Source organism: Porcisia hertigi, chromosome 2 (genome assembly GCF_017918235.1).
Source record: "Porcisia hertigi strain C119 chromosome 2, whole genome shotgun sequence".
NCBI classification, from domain to species: Eukaryota; Euglenozoa; class Kinetoplastea; order Trypanosomatida; family Trypanosomatidae; genus Porcisia; species Porcisia hertigi.
The window spans coordinates 51,972-77,407 of record NC_090561.1 but is presented as its reverse complement, the minus strand read 5'-3'; the positions used below and the strand labels follow the sequence as shown (position 1 = coordinate 77,407).

General features: G+C 55.8%; 7 protein-coding genes across 7 annotated transcripts; all 7 read left to right on the top strand.

Moving 5' to 3' along the window:
- Nucleotides 1-76: 76 nt before the first annotated feature.
- Nucleotides 77-766, top strand: JKF63_07559 (uncharacterized protein; the record flags this gene model as incomplete). Its single annotated transcript, XM_067903496.1, has 1 exon — nt 77-766. The coding sequence occupies one exon, from the start codon at nt 77-79 to the stop codon at nt 764-766; it is 690 nt and encodes a 229-aa protein (XP_067759928.1).
- Nucleotides 767-3,296: 2,530 nt separating this feature from the next.
- On the top strand, nt 3,297-6,173 carry JKF63_07558 (uncharacterized protein; the record flags this gene model as incomplete). The annotated part of the gene is made up of 1 exon (XM_067903495.1): nt 3,297-6,173. One exon carries the CDS (start codon nt 3,297-3,299, stop codon nt 6,171-6,173), a length of 2,877 nt encoding a protein of 958 aa, XP_067759927.1.
- Nucleotides 6,174-8,538: 2,365 nt separating this feature from the next.
- JKF63_07557 (uncharacterized protein) lies at nt 8,539-11,514 on the top strand (the record flags this gene model as incomplete). Its single annotated transcript, XM_067903494.1, has 1 exon — nt 8,539-11,514. One exon carries the CDS (start codon nt 8,539-8,541, stop codon nt 11,512-11,514), a length of 2,976 nt encoding a protein of 991 aa, XP_067759926.1.
- A 4,235-nt stretch (nt 11,515-15,749) lies between these two features.
- On the top strand, nt 15,750-16,769 carry JKF63_07556 (uncharacterized protein; the record flags this gene model as incomplete). The annotated part of the gene is made up of 1 exon (XM_067903493.1): nt 15,750-16,769. The coding sequence occupies one exon, from the start codon at nt 15,750-15,752 to the stop codon at nt 16,767-16,769; it is 1,020 nt and encodes a 339-aa protein (XP_067759925.1).
- A 1,453-nt stretch (nt 16,770-18,222) lies between these two features.
- JKF63_07555 (uncharacterized protein) lies at nt 18,223-19,185 on the top strand (the record flags this gene model as incomplete). Its single annotated transcript, XM_067903492.1, has 1 exon — nt 18,223-19,185. The coding sequence occupies one exon, from the start codon at nt 18,223-18,225 to the stop codon at nt 19,183-19,185; it is 963 nt and encodes a 320-aa protein (XP_067759924.1).
- Nucleotides 19,186-19,791: 606 nt separating this feature from the next.
- Nucleotides 19,792-23,145, top strand: JKF63_07554 (uncharacterized protein; the record flags this gene model as incomplete). The annotated part of the gene is made up of 1 exon (XM_067903491.1): nt 19,792-23,145. The coding sequence occupies one exon, from the start codon at nt 19,792-19,794 to the stop codon at nt 23,143-23,145; it is 3,354 nt and encodes a 1,117-aa protein (XP_067759923.1).
- A 637-nt stretch (nt 23,146-23,782) lies between these two features.
- Nucleotides 23,783-24,976, top strand: JKF63_07553 (uncharacterized protein; the record flags this gene model as incomplete). The annotated part of the gene is made up of 1 exon (XM_067903490.1): nt 23,783-24,976. The coding sequence occupies one exon, from the start codon at nt 23,783-23,785 to the stop codon at nt 24,974-24,976; it is 1,194 nt and encodes a 397-aa protein (XP_067759922.1).
- Between the last annotated feature and the right edge of the window lie 460 nt (nt 24,977-25,436).

The following is a 25,436-nucleotide window of genomic DNA, read 5'->3' as shown; positions in this document are numbered from 1 at the left end:
CCCTGGTGAACCCACCACGCGGGAGTGCCGGATCGAGTTACAGAGCGCCCCACCGAGCAGCAAGTGCCAGGTGCTCATGAGCCTCTATGAGAGGTTCACACCTGCTCTTCACTACTTCTTTTTGGAGGAGTACCCGTCGGCACCGGTGTGGGTGGATCGACAACAGGCCTTCACCCGCAGCGTCGCAGCGTCGAGTATCGTAGGCTACGCGGTTGGGTTGGGTGATAGGCATATCAACAACATCCTTCTCCACAAGGGAACGGCTGAGGTGGTGCACATCGACCTCGGCATCGCCTTCGACCAGAACAAATTATTACCCGTTCCGGAGCTCGTCCCTTTTCGGCTTACGCGCAACATGATCGATGGTCTCGGTGTGCGTGGGACAGAGGGAAGCCTGCGTCCATGCGCAGAAGCAGCGATGAGTCTTCTGCGCAGCAAACGGGAGCTGATTCGCACTATTTTAAGTTCTGTCATGCACGATCCGCTGGCGCGGTGGGTCATTGGTGCCCCGTCCATCCCGAGCCACGTGGGCGAAAACGCTGGCGACGCGCCACACGACAGTCACACACGGCAACACGTGCCTCTGCGCACGCACGGCAGTACAGCGGATGCCGCCCGCACCCTCGCCCGTATTGATGCGAAGCTGCGCGGCAACGACGGCGGCGATGTGCTCAGCGTGCCAACACATGTACGAAAGTTGGTTGAAGAGGCGCAGCGAGTAGATTGTTTAGCGCTGATGTTCCCTGGCTGGTCTCAATGGGTGTAGTGGGGAGGGAGGGCGTGGCAAGAGGGTGTGTGTGTGTGTGTGACATCGCCACGAGGCGGTGATGTCACACCTCGGCCCATGACCGCGCCATGGGCGCATTGCCTTTACTCGTTTTTTTTTGTTGTTGGTGACGGTGACGTGTGTGCGCCACCTCTTCTCCCCTTTGTTTTCCACTGGCGACTGAGTGCATCATAGGGGAGGGGGGAATAGGGTGAGGTGAGAGGGACTTGTGTGGGATACACATACGAGCGCGACTCCTCCAGAAGTTGTCAAGCGTGTTTGTGTGTGTGTGTGTGGTTGCGTGCCTTCAAGAGCCGTGTGATATATTTGTGCCCACTCCCCCTCCTCTTCCCTTTCTCTGATGGAAGTGGCTATACAACCAACACCTTTTCCTGCATCTCGTGCGTGACAATGGAGCCACTCACCGCACAGGGCGTGCACACTCTATTGAGATGCGCGTTTTGTTTTTGCTTCGAACGCCCTGAGCCTATCTTTCTTGGCTTCCAATGATACATTTTCTGCGCTCCCTCGAGTTTTTCTCGAATTGCGTCAAAGAAGCTATTGTGTAGTCACACGGTGTGACGTGGTGGAGAATTTTGTTGATGTGTGGGGCTTTTACGGCCCCCCCCCCATCCGACTCTACGTTGTTTTTTCTTCGATCTCACTCGGCCATCCCCCTCCATCTCCCCCTTTTTCTGCACATTTTCTTCCCTTTCCCTCATTTTTGGCCTCTGGTCTCCCCCCCCTCCCCCGTAGTGTTGCGCGTCTGCTGTGAAGCATCATCGGAGCAGCAACTATATAACACTGGCGAAGGGAGGAGGAGAGAGCGACAGGCGCCGCGCTGCTTTTCTCGACTGTTCTACATTCTCAGCTTTGGCTTTTGCCGGTGTTGTCCTCCCTCCTTACCCCCCGCGCGCCTTGTCCCTCCCTCTCTTGATTGTGCGCCCTCTTCGTTAAAGCACAGGAGGTGGTGTGGAGACACGTGTAGCACACACGTACACGTACAGACGCTCACCCACACCACACAGAACGTTGTTAACAACAACAACAACTAAGCCGTAACCCTAACTCTCTCCCACAACACCCTCTCCCCTTCCTCCCACTCTCTCTCTTTTTCTTCCCGCCCCCACTGTAGTTTGGCGTGTGTGTGTGTGTGTGTGTGTGTGTGTGCGTGTGCGTGGAAGAGGGTCGGTGGGGGAGGGGGATGCGAGCTTCACACGAATCACAGCTGAGAACAAAGTAGTAGTGGTGGCCTCCTCTCTGCGGAGGAGGCGCAACTATATATACTCACACACACACACACGAACGGATCAAGAGGCCAGACGACAGGCGGCGGGAAGACGCACACGGATCCACGCGACGCTCATTTGTGGTGTATTTTTGTGTTACGCATATTTTTTCGATTCCACGTGTGTGCGGTGTCGGCCTTTACGGAGGTGACAACTCCGCCTGCCACCTCGTTGTTGTTGTTGTGCTCTCTCTCTCTCTCGCAGACTAGACTTGTCCTTTCTGTCATTCACAGAGCACAGAGAGGCATACGAGTGCGGCGTCGGCTGTCCTCTTGGCCGCCGCCGCGCTGACTGCCGTTCTGGATTGGAGAGCGTCGTGGTGGTGATTGTCTCCATTTTCCCCCCTTTTGTTCTCCCCGGTTCCGTATTTTGTTGGTGTTGATCTGCGGCCGCTTCATCTTCCACCCCGCCCCTTTTTTTTCTATATTTGTCGGTTGCACCCCCTTCCCTCCCCTTCCCTTCTCTTCCCGCCAGTGTGTGTGTGTGTGTGTCTTGTCTCTTCCACTGTTGGCGGCGCGTATTGGTGATCAACGTGCAAGCACATCTGGACGCTGCTTCTCTGGCGGCAGTGGTGCTCGTAGTGGGTTGGTGTGTGGAGTGTGTGTCTGTGTCAAGCAACACACGAAAATGTTGGGCACCGAAAACTTTGCTGAGGCGCTACTGCGCACGCATAGCTTCGACCTGAGTCTGCCACAACATGAACGTCAGGAGGCGGAGCGCTACTTGATGGACTTGCGCCACAGCACGGAGGGACTTCATTTGAGCCTGCACATCATCCACAACGAGGCGATGAACGAGCTTCGGTGTTTCTGGGCGTTCAACACGGTCATACATCACCTCCCGGCGCTGGCGACCACGATGGACGTCGCGCAGGCGCAGGATGTCTACCGAGCCCTCTTTTCCTTCATCCACCGGTACCTCTTTGCTCCCCCGACGGTGGCGCCGATTGACTACATCGTCAACAAACATGCGCAGATGATGGTGGTGGGGTTGGAGCTGTTTTATCCGGACCGCTGGCAGTCTATATTCGACGATGTCTTCGAGATGTTCAGGCACCGCCAGTCGAGCCCCTGCTTTCCCACTGTTGATCTTGTGACCGTCTACGTGCTGCGTATCTTCGAGTACGTTGACGAGCGTGTCGTGTGTGTGCGAGATCGTCAGGAGCGTGGAAAGCAGCAGCGGGCTCGCGACATGGAGTTGAAGGATGCCATGCGAGAGAGGTCATCCCGCAGGCGGTGGACATGTGGTACCACGTACTCCTCAGCGGCTCTCGTCTCGACAACCCCGACATCGCCAAACTGTGTCTGGGCGTGGTCCAGACATACATTGAGTGGGTCGATGTAGGCCTCTTCATGACGGCAAAGTGGATCGATCTCCTCTACTTTCTCCTGACGGTGCCACCCCTGCGGGTGGCGGCTTGCGAATGCTTGCAGTCGCTGGTGGAGAAGAAGCAGTTGCCTGGGGTGAAGATGGAGTCGCTAAGCGCCCTAAACGTTGTGGATGCGCTTCAACGCATGATGTCGCTTTTCGAGCTGCCGCCATCTTCGGATGATGGCCTGCTGTTCATCGACGCCGTTGCCAAGTTCGCCGTAGCCGTGGGGGGTCAGCTCCTCGCGCTTCTCGACACATGCACGTCGATGGCACAAGAGCCGTCCACCCATTCGGCTGTCGTGGTGGATGCGAACGGTATGGTGCTGCAGGATCGACCCTTCAGCGTCATGCCAGACCTTCTTGATAAGCTCGCTTGTGCGTTGCATGCCGTCGTTGGGCAGGTGGTCCAGGTGCTGGAGCTGAGCCTCTTCGATGTCCGCGATACGCTTGTACCGCTTCTCCAGGTCTACCTCAAGAGCCCTTATTTGCTGGAGTCCGAGGCTGCCGGTCTTCTCGCCACGCTCGTTCATCAAACGAGAATCCCTGGCGTGGCGTACGAGGAGGATCGCTTGTGGGACGACGTGGTCATTGACCAGCGGAAGGCGCTGCATAACCTTTTGCGGCTGCTGCACCGTCGTTACCCCGACTTGGTCATGTCACACCTTCAGAGTCTTTTCTTCACCGGGTTGGGTCGGCTGAGCGAGGGCAGCGGTGTAGGGCCGGGGTCTGCCATGAGGGATGACGCGAATTTCACGGACCCCGAGGCGCTGGAGGCGGCGCTGCGATACCTCTATGAGATGGGTGAGTCTCTCTGTCTTGATAACCTTAAAATCCCGAACGACACCATCACGCAGCTGCTGCAGCGTCTCTTGACAACAGAGGCGGTTGTTCACAATAATGAGGCCACATGTGTCCACTTAGCCTTCTTTGAGGTCTTTGGGCGATATCACCTCTTCTTCACGTACCATCCCCAGTTTACTCCGCTGTTGCTTCAGCGACTGCTTCTCCAGCCGTGTGGCGTCATGAACAGCAGCGATCGCGTGCGAGCCCGCATCTGTTACTTGTTCGGCTCTCTTTTGCAGCTTCTGAAGGCCCAGCTTGGCACTTATGCGGCTGATATGGTCGTTGCGTTGCACAGCATTGTCACGACTGCACCGCAGCTACAGCCTGGCGATCGGCGCGAGCTGTACGAAGCAATGGGGATGCTTCTCAGCATCTGTAGTGAGGAGCCACATATCTCCCTTGACTGCAGCTCATCCAAGGCATTGCGGTTGCTCGCGGACTCGGTTGGTGTCGATAGTAACGGCGGTACTTTGGTCTCAAGCGACGTCCTCTCAGAGGCAGCGCTGCTGCTGGGTCGCAAGGCGGAGCTCATGCGCACTGTCGTGTGCTCAGCACTCCACTCCCTCCAGGAGGCTAGCGCCTCCTGCTCTGGAATGGGCGGGAACGCGACCGCTTCTCGCAGCCTTGCGGCAGTTGGCGGTGTCCCCGCGGCGGCAGAACGAGCCGTGGCGGACATCATCTCTTACCTCAGCGCTTTAGCGAAGGGCTTAGGTAACATGGAGAACAGCAGCGGCGCCAGGCCTCCTGTAGTAGTAGGCGGCGGTGTGGGCAACGAATCCCCGTCGTCGCCCAATGGTGGCGTGGGCGAGAGGGGGGCTACAGGCTCGGTTCCCACCACGTCTGCCATAGCCACTGGGTGCGTGTCGTCGAATGCGACACCCAGCGCGAAGTCGGCAATGCCACCGACCAGCGTGTTGTTTGTGGTGCAGATGTTTCTACACGTAACGCAGCGAGTCATGGAGGTGGCGAGGCCGCTGGCAGGCGGCAGCCTCGCGGTGCGCGACACGGTAGGCCAATTCTTTCATCAGCTCATCAACCTGCTGCCGTACGAGGTGGTGCGGCTGCACGTGGAAGAGTATGTCACGGTCTGTCTCAACTGGATGGAGACGGTACCGGAGTTGTCGAGGCTGCTGCGAGTAATGTTCCAGTACGCGAACAAAGCCGGAGGATGCGGCGTGCTCTCCGTTGCAAGGCTCACAACAATGCTATGGCGGCGACTGTGCGATGTTGGTGAGTTGAGCGAGGCGTCGCCTGTCATGTGTATGGGCGTGGTCAGCGAAAGCTCGCGCGAGCGGCTCAACGTGTACAAACAGTTTTTCACGTTTCTCTTCAATGTATGCGTGTGGGGTGGGGCGGCCGCTTTTGCCCTCATGCCCTCCACTTGTTGGGCATCGGTTCTGCGGCAGCTCTGCTACGCTTTAACATTGCCGGCTGAACTGGAGCTGCCCAAGTCGGCACTGCAGGTGTTGGTGAAGCTCACGCAGGAGTTGACGGAGTCGGTGGTCGCTCAGGCGGTGACACAGTACGGCAGTGTCGAGGGTACCCTCGATGCTGCGACAGCGCAACTCAATCAACAATTATGCAGCGGGTGGCTTCTACAGGAGGCCTTGCCGACCGCCCTCAATTCACTGACCGATCCTTCTTTTGACCTTGGCGATGCCAAAAATTTTGCACTGTTGGGTGAGGTGCTCCATCTCTTGCGATTGCTCGTGGCGCGGTACGGTGATCCTGCGATGCAGGTGTTCTATGACCGCGTAGCGCCCTATGTTGGCCATGCAGAAGCGTTAGAATGCTGTACAGCCATACGAGACCAACCCCGCGTTAACGCGGCGCTGAAGATAAAGGTGAGGGAGGTACTAGGTTGTCTGCATGCGTCTCGGCGCCAAGAGCCACCACGTGGATGAGCCTCATCGACAACGAATCGAATTATACGAAGCTGCTGGGGGGGAGGGAGCGCTTTTTCTTTTGTGTGTGTGTGTGTGTGTGTGAATATACGGGGGTTTGAGGGAAGAGAGGAGATCGGGCGTCGCGTCCTGTTCTCGGTCTGTCTGTCATTGCTGGTGTGCATGTGTGTTTCCCTCCAGGAAGAGGGGTGGTGGTGGTGGTGGGGGGGGGTGGGTGAAGCACCAAAGAAGGCCAGCCCAGCTTTTATCGGCACGTGTGGGGTTTGAGTCGCCCCCTCCTTTTCCCCTACTTCTGCGAGAAAAAAGGCGCCCTCCTCGCCCCCTCCTCTCCTCCCCCCCCCCCTACTCCCTCTCCTTCCGTTTGGTGAGTCACCGCGCACACATGGAGAGGGCAGAGACGGCCCTGCACTCTGTTCAGGTACCCAGGCACCATAACACACAAAAAATGCACACACTGTTGCTCATAGTATAGGTTGCCTTGTATGGTTGCCCGCTAACCACTATAATGTGCGTGTCCGGCGTGATTGCCTCACTGCCTCTTTCCCTCCTCTTCCCGTTCCCGAGGTCGATTGTTGTTCTGTTGTTGTTGTTGACCGACATATGCCGACTCGCTCACTGCAACTTCTTTTTGTTGGTTCGCGTCTTTTCCTGATTTGGATCCGTCTTTTTTTTGCCTCCTCGCCATGCCCCTCCTCCTCCAACAAATGTGGCGCACCAACATTAGAGGTCTCGTCTCTTCGCTGCTGCTGTTCTCGTTCTTGCAACCACGCCGGGCTAATGTCGTGAGGTTCTGCGGTGTGAGTCACGTCAGCCCGCCCAACAACCCCTTCGAGGTTAAACTGCAAAAGAAGACAAAAAAAACGGCACGTCGTGTTTCTTTTTTTCATCCAGCTATGAAGGACACCGCGGGTCTTGTCAGCATCTGCATGAGCCTCCGTGTGGTGCCTCAACACACACACGCACCGAAGCATGTCGTCTGCGTGCACGCTGTGCGCGTTTCAATGTGCTCATCTGAGCACTGTATTTGCGCTCGTCTCCCCCCTCCCCCTTCCTCTCCTCCTCTCCTCCCCAGTGCTCTTGACGTTCTCCTGAACCCCCTTCCACTGTTACTCCATAGCCTCAACCCCTCCCTTCCCCCCCCCTTGACTCGCCTCCTCCTCCTTTCTTCTTTATAACAATATATATGTTGTTGTTTCCCTACTTCTCTCTGTCTGCCTGTTCGACTTACCCGTGCGCGCAGATGTCGCATGCTTCAATGTGTCTTTTTTCTGTGTGTACATGAAGCACGTCACCGAGAAAAAACACCAGCACGTTCTCACTCACTCACTCCGACTATATCCCTCTCCACCGTCACACCGTCACACCGTCACACATACGGACATACGGACATACGGACAGTATAGACAAACGAGCAACACGTTGGTTGCAACGCAAATTTATATTTTTCCATTCTCCCCTCTCCCCTCTCCCCTCTCCCCTCCCCTCTCCTCGCCACCAGACACCCCCTCCTTTCAGATCTATTTTATTTATTTATTTATTTATTTATTTATTTATTTATTTATTTATTTGTATATATATATATATGATATAGATAACATCTCTCTCTATATATACATCGATATATATAATATATATATATATGATATATATGATATATATATATACCCCTCTATATGTGTATCATACAATATAAATATATATATATAGAAGCATATTTTAAATACACACACACATTTATATTTATATATATATATATATATATATATATATTTATTTAATTGATTAAAATAATTCATTATTTATTCTTAGTCTCTCTCTCTCTCTGTCTGTGTCTGCGTGTATATATATATATCGTATATATCATATTTATATTAGGGGTTGTGCTGGTGTTGCGAGTCTATCGGACCGCTCATTTTTGTTGTCGCCTGATTACAAACGAGGCCCCCTCCCCCGTCCCCCAACACGCACACACACACACATATACGTGTGGAGGTTAAACAAGCCTATATATATAATCTGTATAATATTGTGTGTGGGTGTGTGGGTGTGTGGAGTGAAAGAAGGAGACAGAGAGGGACATACACTGTCCTGTAAGCACACGATACGTAGTCGCGACTGATCGACTCTCCCCCCCTCCTCTCCCGGCGCGTGTGATCATGCTTTTGGGTGCATCGATCTTTGTAGAGCCAAAATTATAGTGGAGTGAGGTGGCAGCCAGTCACACTGCGCCGACGCGGCCTGAGGTGACGTGATTTCCCTTGGAAAAAAAAGGGGGCACGGCGCCGTGTAGCAAAGCGCTGCCATTACTGCTTGACTGCAGTTCGCACTCTCTTCTCGTGTTCATCATCGTCGCTTCTGCGCAGCCATGGAGAAGGTGGGCAACCGGTACATAAACCCTCTCACCCTCGACGACGACAGTGGTGGTCCGGGGTGGCCGCAGCGACATCACTCGATGGGACCGAAGGGCACATCGCCTGGAAGCACCAGAGGCGGTGGTGGCCATACGATGGCGCTCCCTTCAGAGGCCCTCTCACCACTTTGTTATGCCACGGGGGTGGAAGGGGGGCGCTGGATGGCAGGTCGCTCTTCGCAGCCTCGCACGAGTGGTTTCCGAGGGACTGCGCGAGGTGTTAGTTCGTCAAGCGTCGGCGATGAGGAGGACCGACTCGATGTGAACACAAGTAGTGCCTCCAGATCGACCACGTCGCCACAGTGGCGTCGACACAACCCTTACCGCGCGCTTTCCTCTGCGACCTCCACCACCACTCAGTCACCATGCTCCGGCGACTCTGGCACTTCTCTGACTACCCTGCCAGGCAGCCTCACAGGCCTCGGTAGCAGCGCTTCTAGACGTGCCCCACAACACGTGAGCGTCATTCTTCACCCCCGCGCATGTCGTGGCACGGCTGTCTCTCCATCCAAATGCGATGTCTCACATCGTCCTCAGCAAGCAGCGTCGCACCTGCCCGATCATCTACACCACACTTCTGCCACTCCCAATACTTTCCAGGTAGGCCCAGGACTCTCGCGCGCCTCCTCTGCTGCCAGTCGTGCCAGCAGTCACTACAGTTGTGGCAATCGCCCACCCAGCAGCGCCGGCTGCCTGCCAGACGTGGTGGACGTTGTGGCGGGGAGCACCCCGAGCTCTGGGGCGTTTCTCATGAACAACTGCCGATTTCGCATGAACTCGTATCGCCAGAGTGTTGCGGCATCGTCTTCTGCCACAACCCCGCGCTTCTATGCCACACCAGACCACTACTTCGAAGAGACGGGCGGCTTCGCTGTCGAAGACGACGATGCCGGCGCGACCCCTGGCTGTGACATCCGGCAACGGCTCACAGCCTCTCGCAGCTCAGCGGATGAGGTGGACCATCACCGGCGGTCTTTCAGTGATGTCCGCGGGTACGGCACCGCCGGTGCGGCATCTCTATTGGTCGGGTCGGCTGCTCGCGACCCTCTTTGCAGCCGAGTCTGCACTTTGTCCACCATCGTTCCAGACGGAGGTGCGCCTTTTGGAGGCAGTCATGCGTGTGGCCCTGACCCAATGCCGCCCGTGGGCGTCCCTCATACTGCGGATGGCGACACGAACAGTGGGCATGTGTGGGCATTGCCGCCGCAGCGGTCTCTCAGACCGGCAAATGCACGATCAACCATCTCGCTGATCACCGCGACGAAGCACAGCTTGCATCAGGATTTGTCGGGTGTGGAGGCCAATGGTGGTGGCGATCTGCCCATCACGCCGCCCAACATGGACCCCGGCTTGATGCCTTTGGATTCTCCAGAGGTGGCAGCAGTGTACCACAGTCATATGAATGCGTACCCACCACAGCAGAGTATATCTCTACACAAGTGGAGCAGCGAACCCGCTGCAGCTTCACCGCCTGCTGCCGCCCCAACTGCAACACTGGGGTTCACCGTCGCCCAACTCACGGAGATGTTGGAGGCCCACCTCGCACGTGCGCCTCACGGCGGTGATGGCGGTGCTGCAGAGACGAGTGATGAAGTCCGGTGTCCAGCGGGATCGCAGTTCTCCGTCTACGACTCTGGAATGCGGCAACACTACTTGATCAACAGCGAGCAAGTCGCCGTCACGCGTGGTGCGATCAAGTACGTCGCCCTGAACGAGCGATACGGCAACCAAACCCGGTTTCGCTTTCAGTTGTGCAACCGCTATCTCCACCACCGCTGCACCAGCGCGGCCGAGTGCCAGTATATCCATAGCCTTGTCGTTTCTACGGCAACGCAGGTACACATGAACGAGAATAGCATCACTACCTGCGGTGTGCGTCAGATGAATCCCTACGAGCTCGCTGGGGGGCGCAACACGCTCGACTATTCCACCATAGCTGCGGGTATAATCTTCGCTGTGTATCCACCAAACCAGTTGAACAGCCCCCCGCAGTTTATTCTCTCAGAGCACATCTTGCAGACGGAAGGTGCCGTCCAGGCTTACGGGGCAGTCGTCGGGGGCGCTGCCGCTGCTGCTGCTGCTGGTGGTGGTGGTGCTGCTGCTGGTGGTGGTGGTGGTGGTGGTGCCACCGCCGGCAATGAGTCCACAATTGTACGCCCACGACACTGCGCGCACTTCCAGTTTAAGCGCATGTGCAATTTGGGCACCTCCTGCCATTTTATTCACTCGTTGATCCCATTTGTGCAGGGGATCGTGAATCAGCCGCCGCTTCCACCGAATGTCGAGCTCAACACCCTCAAGACCAGCGTCTACGGTTTTGTTCTCCGACCTGGTGGGATCGGCGGCAGCGGTGGCAGCAGCAGCAGCAACAAGCGGGTGTGTCAGAGAGGTGGTAGAGCTCAAGTGACGGAGATACAAGTCCCACCATCCCTGTCCGCCGAAGGCATCCCGTCTGTGTGGCCACACGTCGTGGGGGGTTCGCAGGAGGCCATTCCATATCCCCGAATGAATGGCTTCTACCGGCCAGAGAGCAACCTGGCTCAGGGATCATCGTGGTTGGTCCCACAGAACGTCAATAGCGCTCCAGTGTACGCTGCAGGCGTGCCGTCGTATCCGATGATGCTCCCTATGGGATCGGTGGAGTCTGCGGCTCGACCAACATCGACCAAGCCTTATTCACATGGAAAGCGGCACGGCGCCTTACTCGGGTTTGGCACGAGTGCCAAGGCAATGAACGAGCTTCCTGTGAAACAGGAGCCGCCGCCGTTGTTTGTGGGGATTCCTTCGACGGTGTCGCCGCAAAGTGAGACTCAAGCACTGCTGCCCCCACATCATTACTTGCGGCAGGGGTGGGGCACTGTTGCACCTGCACCTTTCCCTAATAGTGGCGTGTCGCTCCAGACGCAGAACACCGCGGCTCCAATTCTGTGAGGAAACACGTGACAGTGCCCTGCGCATTGCCCGCTTTCAATTTTTTTTTCTGTTATGCCCCCCGCCCCCCCTCACGACTCCCCTTTGTCCACACTCTTTTCATATCACCTCAGTATGAATGGGGCAAAATGTTGTGAGGTGACACATTTTTTTGTGTGTGTGTGTGTGCCATTCGCGTGTCCGCGTTTGCTTCCACGTTGGGATGGGAGGGCGGGGGGGGGGTGTACATGTGTGCGCAAGGTGGGGTGGGGGGGGGTGAACATGCGTCATTTGTGTTTTGTTGGTGTTCCCCCTCTGCTACGCCGCTATAACACGTTGTTTTTTCTTTTTTTTCTGTTGTTCTCACCGGTGTAGTCGTATCTGAACGCAGGCGAGAGAACAGTGACGTAAAAGGCGAAGAGAAGTATGGAGTGGTGTGGGCTGGCTCTTGTCGAAGTGGTGTGCACAGCTGAAAGCAGCCCGGATGCCAGCAAGGTGCGGCCATGGGCATGTGTAGAGTCACTTTGCATATCTGCGTCAAGTGGCGGGTGTCACTCACCTTGTCTAGGGGAATTGTTGTTGTTGTCGTTCTTTTATTTATTTTTTTATTATTTTCCCTCTGCGAGGTGCTGACCATTAAAGTTGATGAAAAAAGGGGGAGGGGTAGACTTGCAACTCACCGTGAATGGGAACATCAGCGGAGAGCGACAGTGAGAGGTGCAAGGACCCGTTGTGCGCGCACCGTCAAGTTACGGCCCCACCGACTGTGGTTTCGTATTTCTTCGTTCCCCCCTTTCTCATTCCCACAAACTCCTTTTTTTTGTTGTTTGAGATCGTCGAGACTGGACTTAGCTGGAGTCAGCTTTTCGTCGCCCTCTTTTTCTTCTTTCAAGGCTTTGCTCATGTAGTCGAGAAAGTTTTCGCGTTGCCGTTGGTCGGTGACACACGCGCACACAGGGGGGGGGAGGTAGAGGTAGCGCAAGCAAACAAACATAAAAAAGAGAAGGAGAAGCAAACAAAAAAGGGGAGAGAAGTTGTTGATTTGGTTTGTTTCCTTCCCCTCCCCTCGACCCCTCGTTTTTTTTCCTCCGCCTCTCCCCCCCTTCGCCCCCTTCCCCACCTCTCCCTTCCCCGTCTTTCGTGATGTTTTCGTGTCTTTCCTCCCCTTTTTTAAAATTTGTCTTTATGTTTGGTTCTGTGATATTGGGTGATGTGTATATGTGTGTATAATGTTATGCCCCTCCCGCCCCTTGCCACACACACACGCACGCACACACACACACGCACACATATATATTATATTATATTATATATAGAAAAAAGAATTCTTCTCACCTCATCACCTTTTCTAATACACGTTGCCATCTCGCTCTTTGTCCCCCTCCCTTCCCGTCTGTGGCGGTGTATGTATAGAGGGCCTTCCATTTATTTTTGTACATTATATATATATTCATAGACCCACATACATATATGTATACATGTGTGTGCGTGTGCGTACCTCTTTTCTCGGGGACATGCAACGTTTCGATTCTGGTAGTCGGGTGGGTGGTGGCGGTGACGGTGTTGTGGTCTCTGTTGTGTAAGTTGTGTATTTGTTTTGCGTTTTGGGTTTCTGTTACCTCAGCCCATACCTAGCAGCTGCCCTCTCTCCCCCTCTCTCCTGGTCAATTGAAGCAGATCTTTGGAGCAGGAGGACAGCTGGGGGAGGGGGTGCACCTCCCCCGCTCGTCTCTGTGTGCTTTTTAGAGGAGGTCCCTGCCCCTGCTCTTCCCTCTCTCCTCAAGTGTGTGTGCCGTAGCCGAATCGTCTCGGATGAACTTCAAAGATCCATGCACAGACAGTCGAGCATAAATGTGTGGTGCATCTCCACGCCTGTGAGCATCGAGGTCCCAGAGGGCGATGCGTCAGAGCGGTCTGTGACGGTGCAGGGGATTGCAGTATTTCTATGAGGTAGGAGATCTCACCCTGACCCGAGAGTGTCCCACTGGGCTCCCACGCCCCACACTTGTGGGAGGACGGGGGGAGGGGGGGGAGGAGAAAAGGGGTGTGGGGTGGTGTGTTGTGTGGTTATTCGGTGAATAACTTTAACCGGGATAAAATCTAAAGACACACACACACACACACACACTGACGTAGAAACAAAGATACTGGGTCACACACAAAGAGAGGGGTGTTGACAAGCGACACAAAAGGGCGGGGGGACTCGCCGATGATGTGATTTTTATTTTGTATTTGGCGCCTTTTCATTTTTTCTGCGTTGCACTGCCCCCCCCTCCACCCCCTCCCCCCCTCCACCCCCTCCTCCCCACCCTCCACCCTCCCCTCCGTGGACTCGCCGCCCCGCGGATCGCTCCCTTCTCCGTTTCTATACGCCGTGGTCTTTCTGAGTGGAGCCCAACTACCCAAGGCGTGCGAGCCCACAGTGTGCAGGTGTGTGTGTGTGTGTGTGTGGTCCGTTACATCGATGAAAAAAACCCTCGAAAGCCACCGGAGCAGCAGTAGTGGCGGCGTGGAGCGCGAGGAGTGTCGATCAGCCTCGAAGGGGCGCACATATGTGTGCGGAGGCATCTGGCACATCCCGGATGGGGAGGAGTACAGTGCTACAGCACGGATACCGGGGACATGAAAAAGGTTACCCCCCTTTTGTCACCTCTTGAAGTTCTCCGGCATTCGCGCAGACCTCCTCCTCCGCACGCCAGAGCCCCTGCCGCCCAGCACGGCGCGGTGCCGTGGCCTGCGTGGATGAGGGCAGGCAGCGCATCCCCTCCCTCCCTCTTTCGTCTTGCGCGGATGAAGGTAAGGGAGTGTGTGTACGTGGAAGGGCAGGAGCTGGGTGGTGGACGCGTCGCCCGGCCCGACGGCGGGAGGACGGGTGCGTCCGAGACGACCAGGATGTGTGCACCCGCGGTGCAACAGAGGGCAGGTACGTTGTAGCTGTGTATGTGCAGAAGCTTGCTGACGTGCTGGGGGAGGTGGTGTGATGCCATCGCTGCTCTGCAAAGTGATCCAAATGAAGGTGTCCCGTAGTTCAAACATACATTTTTCTTTGGTTAGGCGGTATTGAAGTGTAGCGGGCGGGGACGCGGGTGGCGATTGAGAGAAAGCTTAGGCGGCTGGTATTGGGCCGCCGTGCGGTTTTTTTTTCCCTTTCCCCGTATATTTTGATGTAATTTCTTTTCATTTTTTGCTCCCCCTCCTCCTTTATTTTCTACTCGCCATCTTTTTGCATCTCGTGGAGAGAAGGGGGAGGGGCGGATGAGGCGGTGGGTGGGTGGGGGGGGGTGTTGGGGAGCTGCGCGCACCTCTATGGTGCTTCTCAAGCACAAACTGAAGCTCGTCTAAGTGAAGGAAATATTGAAACCAGAAAAATATATCGCCTTTTTTTCTTCAACCCCCCCCCCCCTCCCCCTTGCGTGTGTCTGTGTGTGTCGTCGGGATGGCCGGCTCTGACTCGCTGCTGTCGCTGGCATTCACGAGGGGGGAGAGATGAGGGGTCTCATTATATCGGCGACGACCCTCAATGTTCCATTGTGGATCTTTCCGGAGCGGAGGGGTGGGGAAACAAAGCGAGAGTGCAGATATATATAAGGGGAGAGGCGGTAGACCAGAGCAGGGGATCCTGTGTCCGGAACCATCCAAGGCAGCTATGTGGTGAACTGTGAGGAGGGGGTTTAACCGTACGCTGTGACGACGGAGGCCACTGCTGTTTTGCTATCGCTGCTCTCCTTTATGCACTTCTCGAAATGTGTTTTCATCTGGAGAACGGCGAGTGCCAACGTGACGGACTTTGAAGGTGTGCGATGGCGTACATCCTCACTTTTTTTTTGTCTGTGGGAGTTTTTGACTCCCGCGCTGGCTGCTCTGCGTGTGGGATTCGCAGCGGTGCATTCGCTATCCGGCGCAGAATCAACGTGCAAAAAAACAAATTGCTTTCTCTATTCGAGGATCCTCACCTTCTCTGTTTTTCTTTCTCCCCGGCGCCCGAAGAAGTTTGTTGTTGTGGGTTGGCATTCGGTGCAGACTTTTTTTTTTCGGGGGATCCCTGCGTGCCCCCATTTTATTGTTTGGGAGAGGGTGTGTGTAGGGTAGTTCACCTATAGCCACGTGCATACATATACACATATCTGTATTACACTTCACTACGTACCGCAGTACAGGAGTGACCCCTGTTGCTTGGTGACGTCTCTTTCAATCTTTGTTCCGCCCTCCGCTTCCTCCACCGCAGAAACGGTGGTGTATCTTCTGGCCCCGCTCTCATGCCTCCACGAACCGGTGGATTGCGCAGGCCGACAGAGGAGAAGGCGCTGCTAGCGGAGCTCAGCAAGATGTTTCACATTCTCAAGGCAAAACACAAGGAGCGTCGGTATGGGCGGGAGTCGGGGGCCGCGAGCGGAAAGGCCGAGGGTGCGCCACGTCGGGGCTCTCAGCGTCGCAGCCATCGTGGTGGATCTGTTTGGATTGTGCTGAAGGGCGGCTTTAGTCCGAAGAGCGTTCCCAGTGCGACGCAAGCGGATACAGTTGCAACTCGTGCCAATAGGCGGGTCGTACTGTCGGAAAGGCGGCGTGCAGCTGCACTGAAGGAGGCAGAAGGCTATATTAACAGCGCGTGGCAGCAAGCTCAGGAGGCAGAACTTGTAGGCAAAGACGGCACACCGACGGACGAGGGCAACGCGTACCTTGCGGAGCAGTACGCCATCGCGTCGCGTATGCTCTGTCCCCCAGCCACGGGGGCTCAGCTCCATCAGCTTGTGAAGAAACACTGCCACGGTGTTTCCGAGGACAGTGTCACGAGCACCGTGAGTGGCCCACCGACGTGCAAGTTGACTCGAAATGAGTGGGAGGACATCTGTACACGCGAGGCGGCGATTTTTTTCCGTTATCGAACGAGCGCCACGCCATCTGGCACAGCAGAGGACTACTTCAAGGAACAACAGCAGGCACGAGAAAATGTTCATTACTTTGCCACATCGGAGCCGGCGACGAATGGGGGCGGTGACATCGTGCCGACCAAGTGCATTGTGCGCATCCGCGACAGTCAGCGGGACAAGTACACCTCTATTTTGAGCACAACAAAGTCCGTGAGCTACTTCAAGTCTAACTTTGGACAAGTGCTGCGAAAGGAGCTCAGCGGATCCACTTTGCCGCGCGGCATTGCTGCCGACGAGGCGGATTCTGCTGCCGGATCTAGCGGTGGCAAAGGAAATTATCAAACATCACAAAACGGTGGTGCAACTACAAACCACTCACGTAGCGGCAAAAAGAAGCGCAGGCGCTGAGAAGCTACTGGATGGGTGGTCTTTTAAAGCCAAATGCTCGCTTATCTTTCCTTCTTCGCTTCTACCCGAATCCCTCGGGTAGAGTTTTTTTTTTTTGGGGGGGGAAGGGTAGTTGACGTTCCCTGTCCATCCGCCCGGTTCTGCCTTCCCAACGTGTTCACAGAAATACGTTCGTGTTGATCTCCGTTACATTGCATGTGATCTTTTGTTGTTGTTCCCTCTATTTTTCACGATGTCTTGAACGTCGGAGCGGTCAAGGTGACGGCTTCTGCAGAGATATGACTGCAAATGAAGACGTGCAAGCTTCTCCCTTGCCCCCCCTCTCCTTTTTTTGTTTTTCAATGCGTAACACTGCCGCGGTATCCTTTTATGGAATGATGAGGTGTTTTGTTTTTTTGGTGGCGTCCTCCCCTCCCCTCCCCCTGTTCGTCGCTTTTGTAGGTTGTGCGTGTGCCTTTCTTTTTGCTTCTCATTCTTTACTTGTGCGCATTCGGGGTGTGTGGGTGGTGGCGATGGGTGGGTCGCGTGACATGCCGTGTTGAGTCTGCTGTCGTGTGTGTGTGTGTGTGCGTGTGTGCGTGAGGGAGGGTGGGGAGGAAAGAGGCGGTTGGTGTGATCCGTTGTGTCGCTGCGTGTACATATATATATATGTATATGCACACATTTATTTATTTGGGTAACTTCAACGACTTTGCAAGGAAAAACCAAATTAATTTTCCCTTTTTTTTTTGTGGGGGAGAGCTCTGTGGCGCTTGACGACCCCCGTGGAGAGGGGGAGGGGGAGAGGGGGAGGGGAGAGGGAGAGGGGGGGTCCATTGAGGGGGACAGTGGCGCGTTCGTGTAGTGTACGCAACGCGCGTCTCGCAACCATAAATGATGGGCGCCCCCCCGTGTTCCTCATATTGGCGGACAACTTCTGACGGTTTGTGCATGGTGATGTTTTTTTTGGCAATGAGTAGCGATTAATGACAGCCGTCTTGATTCTCAAGGCACGAATGTACGCGTTGGCTCTCCCCCCCCCCCCTTCTCCTTTCGGTGTAACGTTGCCCACGACTCTCTCTGTTCGTGATAAATAGCCGACGCACACCTCGCAGCAGCAGGTCACCGAGACAAACCGACAGGAAAGGGGGCGGGAGGCCTAAGACTTTGGTCTACCCTGGTGTGGTCTGACCAAGCACCCCGTCTCTCTCCCCCTCCCCCGTACTGACCCTTGAAATTCGCCCTGAGCCGCTGAACAATACAATAGTGGCATTACAGTCTCCCCCCCCCCCCCACCCTAATCGCTGGAGCAGTAGCGGGCATAGATGATCGCATCATCTCCACCTTTTTCCCCCATTACTGAGTTGTTCTGCTGCACCCCACTATTCATCTTCTGCGCTCTGTACAACTCTCTCTCTCTCTCTCTTTGACTCGAATCACTTAACATTCGAAAGGCTGCTGACAAAGAAAAAAAATGAAGCAATACGGAGCGATAACCCTCTCGACACACTGGAGTTGCGCGTGCGGCTACCGTGTACAGCAAGGGGCTCTGAAGGCCCCGTACAGGTGGCGACTTCTTCTGCAGCCGACATGGACAGCTCGGTCGTACGCCACTGCATCAAGGGTGTCACGCCGCTCCTTGAATAATAAGTCTATGTACGGCAACGGCCTGTGGGGAGCGCATTCGTTGCACTCGCCTCTGCCGTCATCCCTGATGCCAAGTCAGTTGACACCCTTTGCCGCGCACGGAGAGGGTAGTACACCACCCGTTGCGCCTCCACCGCGCTCGGATACGGTACGGGGTCTGTCGAGTTCCTCTTCGCTAATATTTACTCTGGACCCACCCTTCACCCCAGTCGAGGGGGAGGTAGAGCTCTCGCCGGGCCCTTGCGTGTATGTGTGTCGTCTCTGTCAGGCAGTAGTGTTCCACAGCAATGGCTTTTCGTCCTCAAGTCGGGTGGGTCAGCACAATAGCGGGTGGCCGACGTTCGTGGCGCCTTCAAAACCATCGGCCCTTCGACTGAGCACCGTCCTCCAGAAACGAATCGTTGCGCGACTCGGCGATGTAACACGCAGTGAGGCCATTAAGGACATCTCCGCGGGTTCTAGTACATCACAGCAAGCACTTGACATTGCTGTGCCACCTAACAGCGTGGCGCAGCGCGGGCTCGCTGTCGAGGGGGACCTTGTGCGTAGGCGAGGCACTCACATCAGTGCGCAAGTGACACGGACCTGGAGAGAGGCCTGCCTACGGGACGGGAACCATCGCGTGGATCCAGTGTTGGTCCTGGGTCTCTGCTGCTCGTGCGGCACTCCAGTTTGCAACTTCACGCATTCTGCTGTGTTAGGGACGCAGTATGTGTCCACAGCCGCATGCATCGTGGCCAAAGCAGAGGACGCGGTGCAGCCAGGGAGTCACTGCGCATCGGATACCTGAATCGCCGCCCGTGCATTAGATGAGGGACGAGAAGGTCTCGTTTTGTGTATTTTCTTCTTGCTTGCGTATCCCGGTTAAAGTTATTCACCGAATAACCGCACAACACACCACCCCACACCCCTTTTCTACTCCCCCGTCCCCCGTCCTCCCCGGCCTCACCGCCTTTGCGTGTGTGTGTGTGTGTGTGAAGAAGGGGGGCAGCGGCGGAAGAACCTGAAAACAGCAAGAGAATTGACGGTTCCGCCCCGCTTTGGGCTGCAATTGCAGTGTTGTTGTCCGCACATGTGCATCCCTTCACCCCTCTTTTCTTTTTCCCCACTCTCTTATTCGAGCCCTATTCATGTGACTCTGTTGATGCGCACTGCGTGTTTTCACATCATTATCTTGTTTATCTCTCTCCGGGGAGGAGGAAGGGAGGTTGTAAAAAAACAAAAACGGAGGGGGACTCGTGTCAATCAGCCCACTATCGACTCGCCCCCTTTTCCTTTCTTTTGTGGAGTTTGTCTCTGTACGCGCATCCGCCGGGGGTTATACAGAGCAGCAGCAGCAGCAGCAGTACCCCTTGAAGCAGAATTGAACCGCGATGAGAAGGGAGTGAGGGTGGATATGAAACGCCTTGCTTCACCCAAGAGCACCAACGCTCACCTTCACGTACGCACAGCACGCCTGCGCCGTTGCCTGAGCATCACCAGAGTCACATATCCGGAGATCGACGTTTGTGTTACACTGTTTCGCAGTCTTAGCACCTCACATCGCCCCGCCTCAGATGTGACGACAACTCAACAGCAGCGGGAAGCGGCATGGAGGCATTTTGCGAAGGCCTCACGACAATTCAACAAGTCTGTCCATGAACGGTCAAGGTCGACCAGGCACGTAGAGGGCACCACTACAAGCACCGTATCGGCTGAGTCAGCTCTGGTATCCAGTGTATTGCCGCCCGACGACGATTGCGACGAGGCCTTGATGGCAATGACGCCACACATTGCGCTGCATGTGTCCACTGCTGCCTCCAACGCAGCCCTCATGTGCAAGCTCGGTGTGATTGAGCGTGTTGAGTATCAAGTAGCTGCAAAGGGATCAGCAGTGAAGGAGGCAATGAGCTCTACTGCCAATCAGGAAGACGCGACAAGGGATGCCTCCGCGTTATTGAACCATACTGACTCGCTCCTGCGCGTGTGTCAGACTGGGATCCAGGCACAGGTCTCGAGTTTTGTTATTCTGCGGCACCTCTGGGGGCCGTTTCACGCTACACCGGCGGTGTCCCAATCGTCTTTGGGCACTTCGGTCGGTCAAGGGGATGAAGACCCCCTCTTTGCACCAACAATGGAATGGGCGGTGTCACTACCGGGATCGATCCGTGCGCTTCTACTCACCCACGAGCTGCAGCGGTTGCGCCGTCGTCAACGCTATGCCAGCCGCAGAGGTCACACGGATCCTGCCCTCGCCACGGAGACGAGTTTCTACAACAGTGACAAGGCGCCCGCATACAGTCTAGGCGAGATGTGGGCTCAGACGGCTCGGGAATCACGCGCGGTCGTGTTGTGTTGCTGTGCACCATGGTTGCTACGCCATTCCACGCACTCGAACCCCTCCACGGGGGGCAGAGATGAGGCATCGATGCCGCTATGCGGTACTCTATATTCGCCTCTGGAACGGCAGATGCTGGAAGCGGGTTTACAGATTTGTGAGGCATGCCACGCTGAGGACGTGGCGCAAGCGCTGATGACCGTTTTTATTCGTGACGTAGACCGCGTAGCTCGAGATATTTCTAGTCGGAGTGCACATAGCTCTGGGCAGGCAGAGGAAGCGGCATTGGTGGTGTGGTACACTAACGAGGCAACCTCGCTGTATGAGAGCGCGATGATGGCCGCCGGGACACCCCGCACCCAAGCAGTTGAAGCAACTGCTTTTCCCCTAAGCACAGGCAGTTACGGATTCCCCCTGGCATACTCGTATCTCATCCACCGCGGGGTCACTATGGCGACACTCTCCGAAGTAACCCCTGTAAATGATGACAGCAAAGATGTGTCGACTCCAGCAGAGCCTGTATCGCCATCTCTGAGCGCCGGTCGAAGCTGGTCATCGTTTGTGACTCAGCACCCACGGAGCGCTATCCGACTAGTGGCCGCGCTTTCCGGCAGTGTCGGCGCCAACGCGGATCACTTCGACGTCGTCCTTCAGTTGTACTTGCGCCTGGTGGAGGAGACGGATGTGGGGTACGATGCAGAGAGCGTCGACGATACACGTGTGGCCCTTTGCGCCGTTCTCGATTCCCTCGCTCGTGTTCAACTCAAAGCCGATACGTACCTGAGCTTCCTCGAGGACGTTCATCGCCGTACCCTAGTTAACTCGGCCAGCGACGTGACACAGCACCCCGATGTGCTCGCCAGCTGCCTACGCGTGTGCAGCGTTGCGGGTGCGTCAAGCCGTGCTGTGGCTCTCTTCAACAGGCTCTGCGAGCCCTCGTCACGTACGATTGCTGCAGAGGAGCGCAACATGATGGCGGCGCTATTAAGCACACCCGGTGCGCCTTCAACCTTGCAGCGGTTGCTTAGCTTCCTCCACACAAAACTACCAGTCACAGCCGACACGGTACACGTTGCTGCTGCGCGGGCGCTGATGTCGAGCACGGAGCGAGTGTCGTCTTGTGAATCGGCGAGCGTGTTTTCTTTCTTTGATATTCTTGAGTTGACGGTTGCCGCCCAACACCACGTGACGGCACACACCGCTGCCTCTGTTTCGGACCGAACGTTTTTCCTGCGCGTCTTGGCGTTTCTGGGCGGATTGCATGAACGGCGCTATGACGGCAGTGCTGAGTGCGAGTCGCTCAGTGCGCCAGAGGCGGCGGCAGTGTTGCGACAGTGGATCGCATCCGCGGCTCGGCATCAGGCAGACCGCGCTTCATGGGCTTGTGCTCTGCCTCCCGTTACAGTCGGTGTGCTTCAGGAGCTTGCGCTCGAGCTGCGCAGAGCAGCGCAGACCGACGGACCGTCGAGCAGCGATGTGCATCCTGCTGCGCCTGGCAGTCCTCTTCTAGCACTTGTGGAAGAGGTGCTTCAAGAAGCTGCTGTGGGTCTCCCCACGTCGGTTCGTGCCATTCGCTCACTCGACGCAGACGCCCTCAAGGGCTATGACACACTCTATTGCCTACCTGCTTCTCTACAATGTCAGCCACAGCCAAGGGAGTGGCCACTCGAGAAGCAACGGCGGTTTGTGGATGACGCGTTCCGGTTGCTTCGGTGTCCAGACGAGGGTACCTCTGGGGAGGCGTCATGCATCCGTTACCAAGACTGGGCTGTGCTGCACGACCTTCACTTGAGGAAGACAAGGGCGATCGCTTATGAGCCTCTGGCTGACGCATGGGTCAATGCTGAGTCGAAGCGTGGAAAGCGGACACCGGCTTCGGAGTCGACGCCGTCATGCACTTCAAGGTGTGTTGTATCTGAATGCCCCACGGTTTGTGTGTTCACACCGTTGGCTGAGGTACATTGGTGGCTCTTGCGGGACCTGGACCCTCCAGCGCACGCCCCGTTCATGAAGGTTGCGTGCTTGGCGGAGAGCCTCGGTGTGGTGGTGCCTTCTGTTCTTGGTCGTCCGACACACACGTGGTCCAAAGGAGCGGCAGTGGTAGAGAGTGACGCACGACGGAGGCGGACGAACGCGGTGACATACTGGCTGCAGCGTTGGGTGGACTCCGTGGAAGCCGGTCGCCCCGGGTCTTTGGACTCCGTCTTTCGTTTGAGCGTCGTGCGGATGCTTGAGCATTCGGCCTCTTCCGTTTTTGCCGCGGATGCGAGCACAGATGCAGCAGCGCAGGACGAGGGGAGCGGAACTCCCCCTAACTCATCTGAGAAACCAAGCACGTTTTTTTCCCCTGGCTCGGCACCCGCAAGTGTTAAAAGGTCTGGTCTTGAGACGATCTTTGTGCACGGTCCCTCTTCCCTAGTCTACAGAGCCTGAGTTGCCTCACCAAAGGTATGTTGCAGCGCTCTCCGTATTCTTGCGCTTTCGCTGCAACCTCCTCGTGTGTGTCTGTGTGTATTGGCGTGGAGTGACACCGGTACTAGCGGAGATGTCGCTCATTCGCTTCACCCTGGGGCACTTTTGTTGTTGTTGTTGTCGTGTTCTCTACTGCCGACAGGCTTTCCGGCTCCTCAAGCGGTGTAACTTTAACAAAAAATGTGGAGGGAAGTGTTGGCGGTGTTTTTGTTGCCCCTGCTTGTCTCCTTTAATGATGTCGGTTTGTTTGTTTGCCCCCTGCCTCGCCCCGTTTCTCCCTCGGGGGAGGGAGGGGGGGGGGAGAGGAGGGCACGTGGCTCTTTTTTTGTTCTCCAATATAATTTACCCGAATATGAAAAAGTAAAGTGATGCCCCCCCCCCTCCCCCCTTCCCCCCATACACGGGCAAAGTGGCTTCAGTGTCTTTGCACACGTGGAGGTCTACGCCGCTCTTTTCCCTCCCAATGGACGATGAAGGAGAAACGAAGGCATCTCTTGGTCAACACAATTTTTCTTTTCTCGAATTCTTTCGTCATCTCTGTGCGCAAAACAGTCTACACACACGTCTGTAGGTGCCCTCCCCCCCCCCCCCAAATGCAATGATGCTGAAGAAAGCGCTCAAGATCAAAGGTGTGGAAGGTCGAACGGCACTCGTTGAGTTTGTTGTCAACAAGCGCGTCAAGTACCTTGAGTATTTGAAGGAGCTTCACACGGAAGAGGGGACGCTGTGGATGAACACCGTTCACCTCAACCTGCATGAGATTGGCAAGTACTTTAACATTCCCAACGCGTGTCTCCCGGCCAGTGGGGACGCTGTGAGCAGAGATGAGCTGCTTCATTTGCCTGCAGAGAAGCCTGTGGGCGCTTCGGCAAATGAGGGAATAGCCACGCCATCTGGAAATGGCGGTCGTTCGGCGGGGCCGAACGCTACGGGGGATGACTTTATAACCGTCTCGATCGCTCACGCACCGGCGGCCATTCAGCAGCGGAGCAGCTCAGCGGTGGAGTGGGCGCGCTGCTTCCTCCCCTGCTACGCAGCGCTCGCCATCTCCCTCTCGGATATTCTTCTTCTTCCGATTGGTGGAGAGGATTTCTTAGAGTGCTTTGCCGGACTTCTCTTGGAGTTGGAGGCGGCATATGCGTTGGGGGCGGCGAGAAAGGCGTTGACGCAGCGCAGTCTTCGGCAGTTCCGTCAACATGTCTCGCCTGCCCTCAAGGCTCTTCTCCAGACCTCAGCAGACGCAGAGGTCGGGGACGCTCCGCTTTCTTCTTCGCCGGCGTCCACGTCGCCTGACCTCGATGCGCACATCAAATATCTTTTTCTGAACCACCGACACATCGAGTACACAGTAGCGTGTCCCTCCTACGATGCGCTCATCCCGGCCCTTTGCTCCGTGCTTATGTTCGCCTACCGCAAGCTGTGTGACTATGAGCTGATGAAAAGTGAAAAGTCTGTGAGCCGCATACTCTCCATCGACAAGAGATTAAAGCGAATCTTCTTCTCCCGGGTGAGTCACGAGATTGACAAAATCGCCAAGCACAAATTGTTGCGTGAGGCTTACGTTTTATCGCCTGATGCCCTTTTTTCTGATCTCGTCGGTGTGGCAGGACGTGGCAGCGCTGTCAGCCGTGTTGTCACGGAGAGTGGCGCGAATTTTGTAGCCGATTTGCTGAACGAGCAGCAGCGCTATGGTGCGTCCAGCCTCTCAGTCGCTGCCAAGAGAGGGTCTGACTCTTCGGATGATGACGAAGACGATGGGGTGAGCTGGGAGTGTCCCGGAGAGGTGCGGTGAGGGTAGGGTATGTAAGTCATAAAAATGGCGGTGTTGTGCGAACATGGGATGTCGTGTCCGCACTTGTGAAGTGTTCCCCGCTCTTCTCCCCCCCCCTCCCCTCCCCTCTTCCGTGTATGTGTATCGGTCTGGACATGGTCTACCATCCGTGACATCCCTGCTTTTGGTGTTGCTTCCTCCTTTCCTGCGTCGCATATAAGAAAGCACACACACACACACACACACACACACAGCGATGCCACATGAAAGGTGAAGGTACCAGCAGCGGGCACTGAGGTAGTCTCCCCTTTCTTTTTGCGAAGGGGTGTTGCTGTGATGTTTTGCCACTTTTTTTTCAGGTGGCGTGGTTGATGGAGAGTGGTAGTGGTGGTAGCGCCACAAGGCACTGTTGATGGCTCTTGTTTTCGGCATAGATCACCACTGGAAAGGTCGCCTCTCGCTATTCTCTGATCCTGTCCGG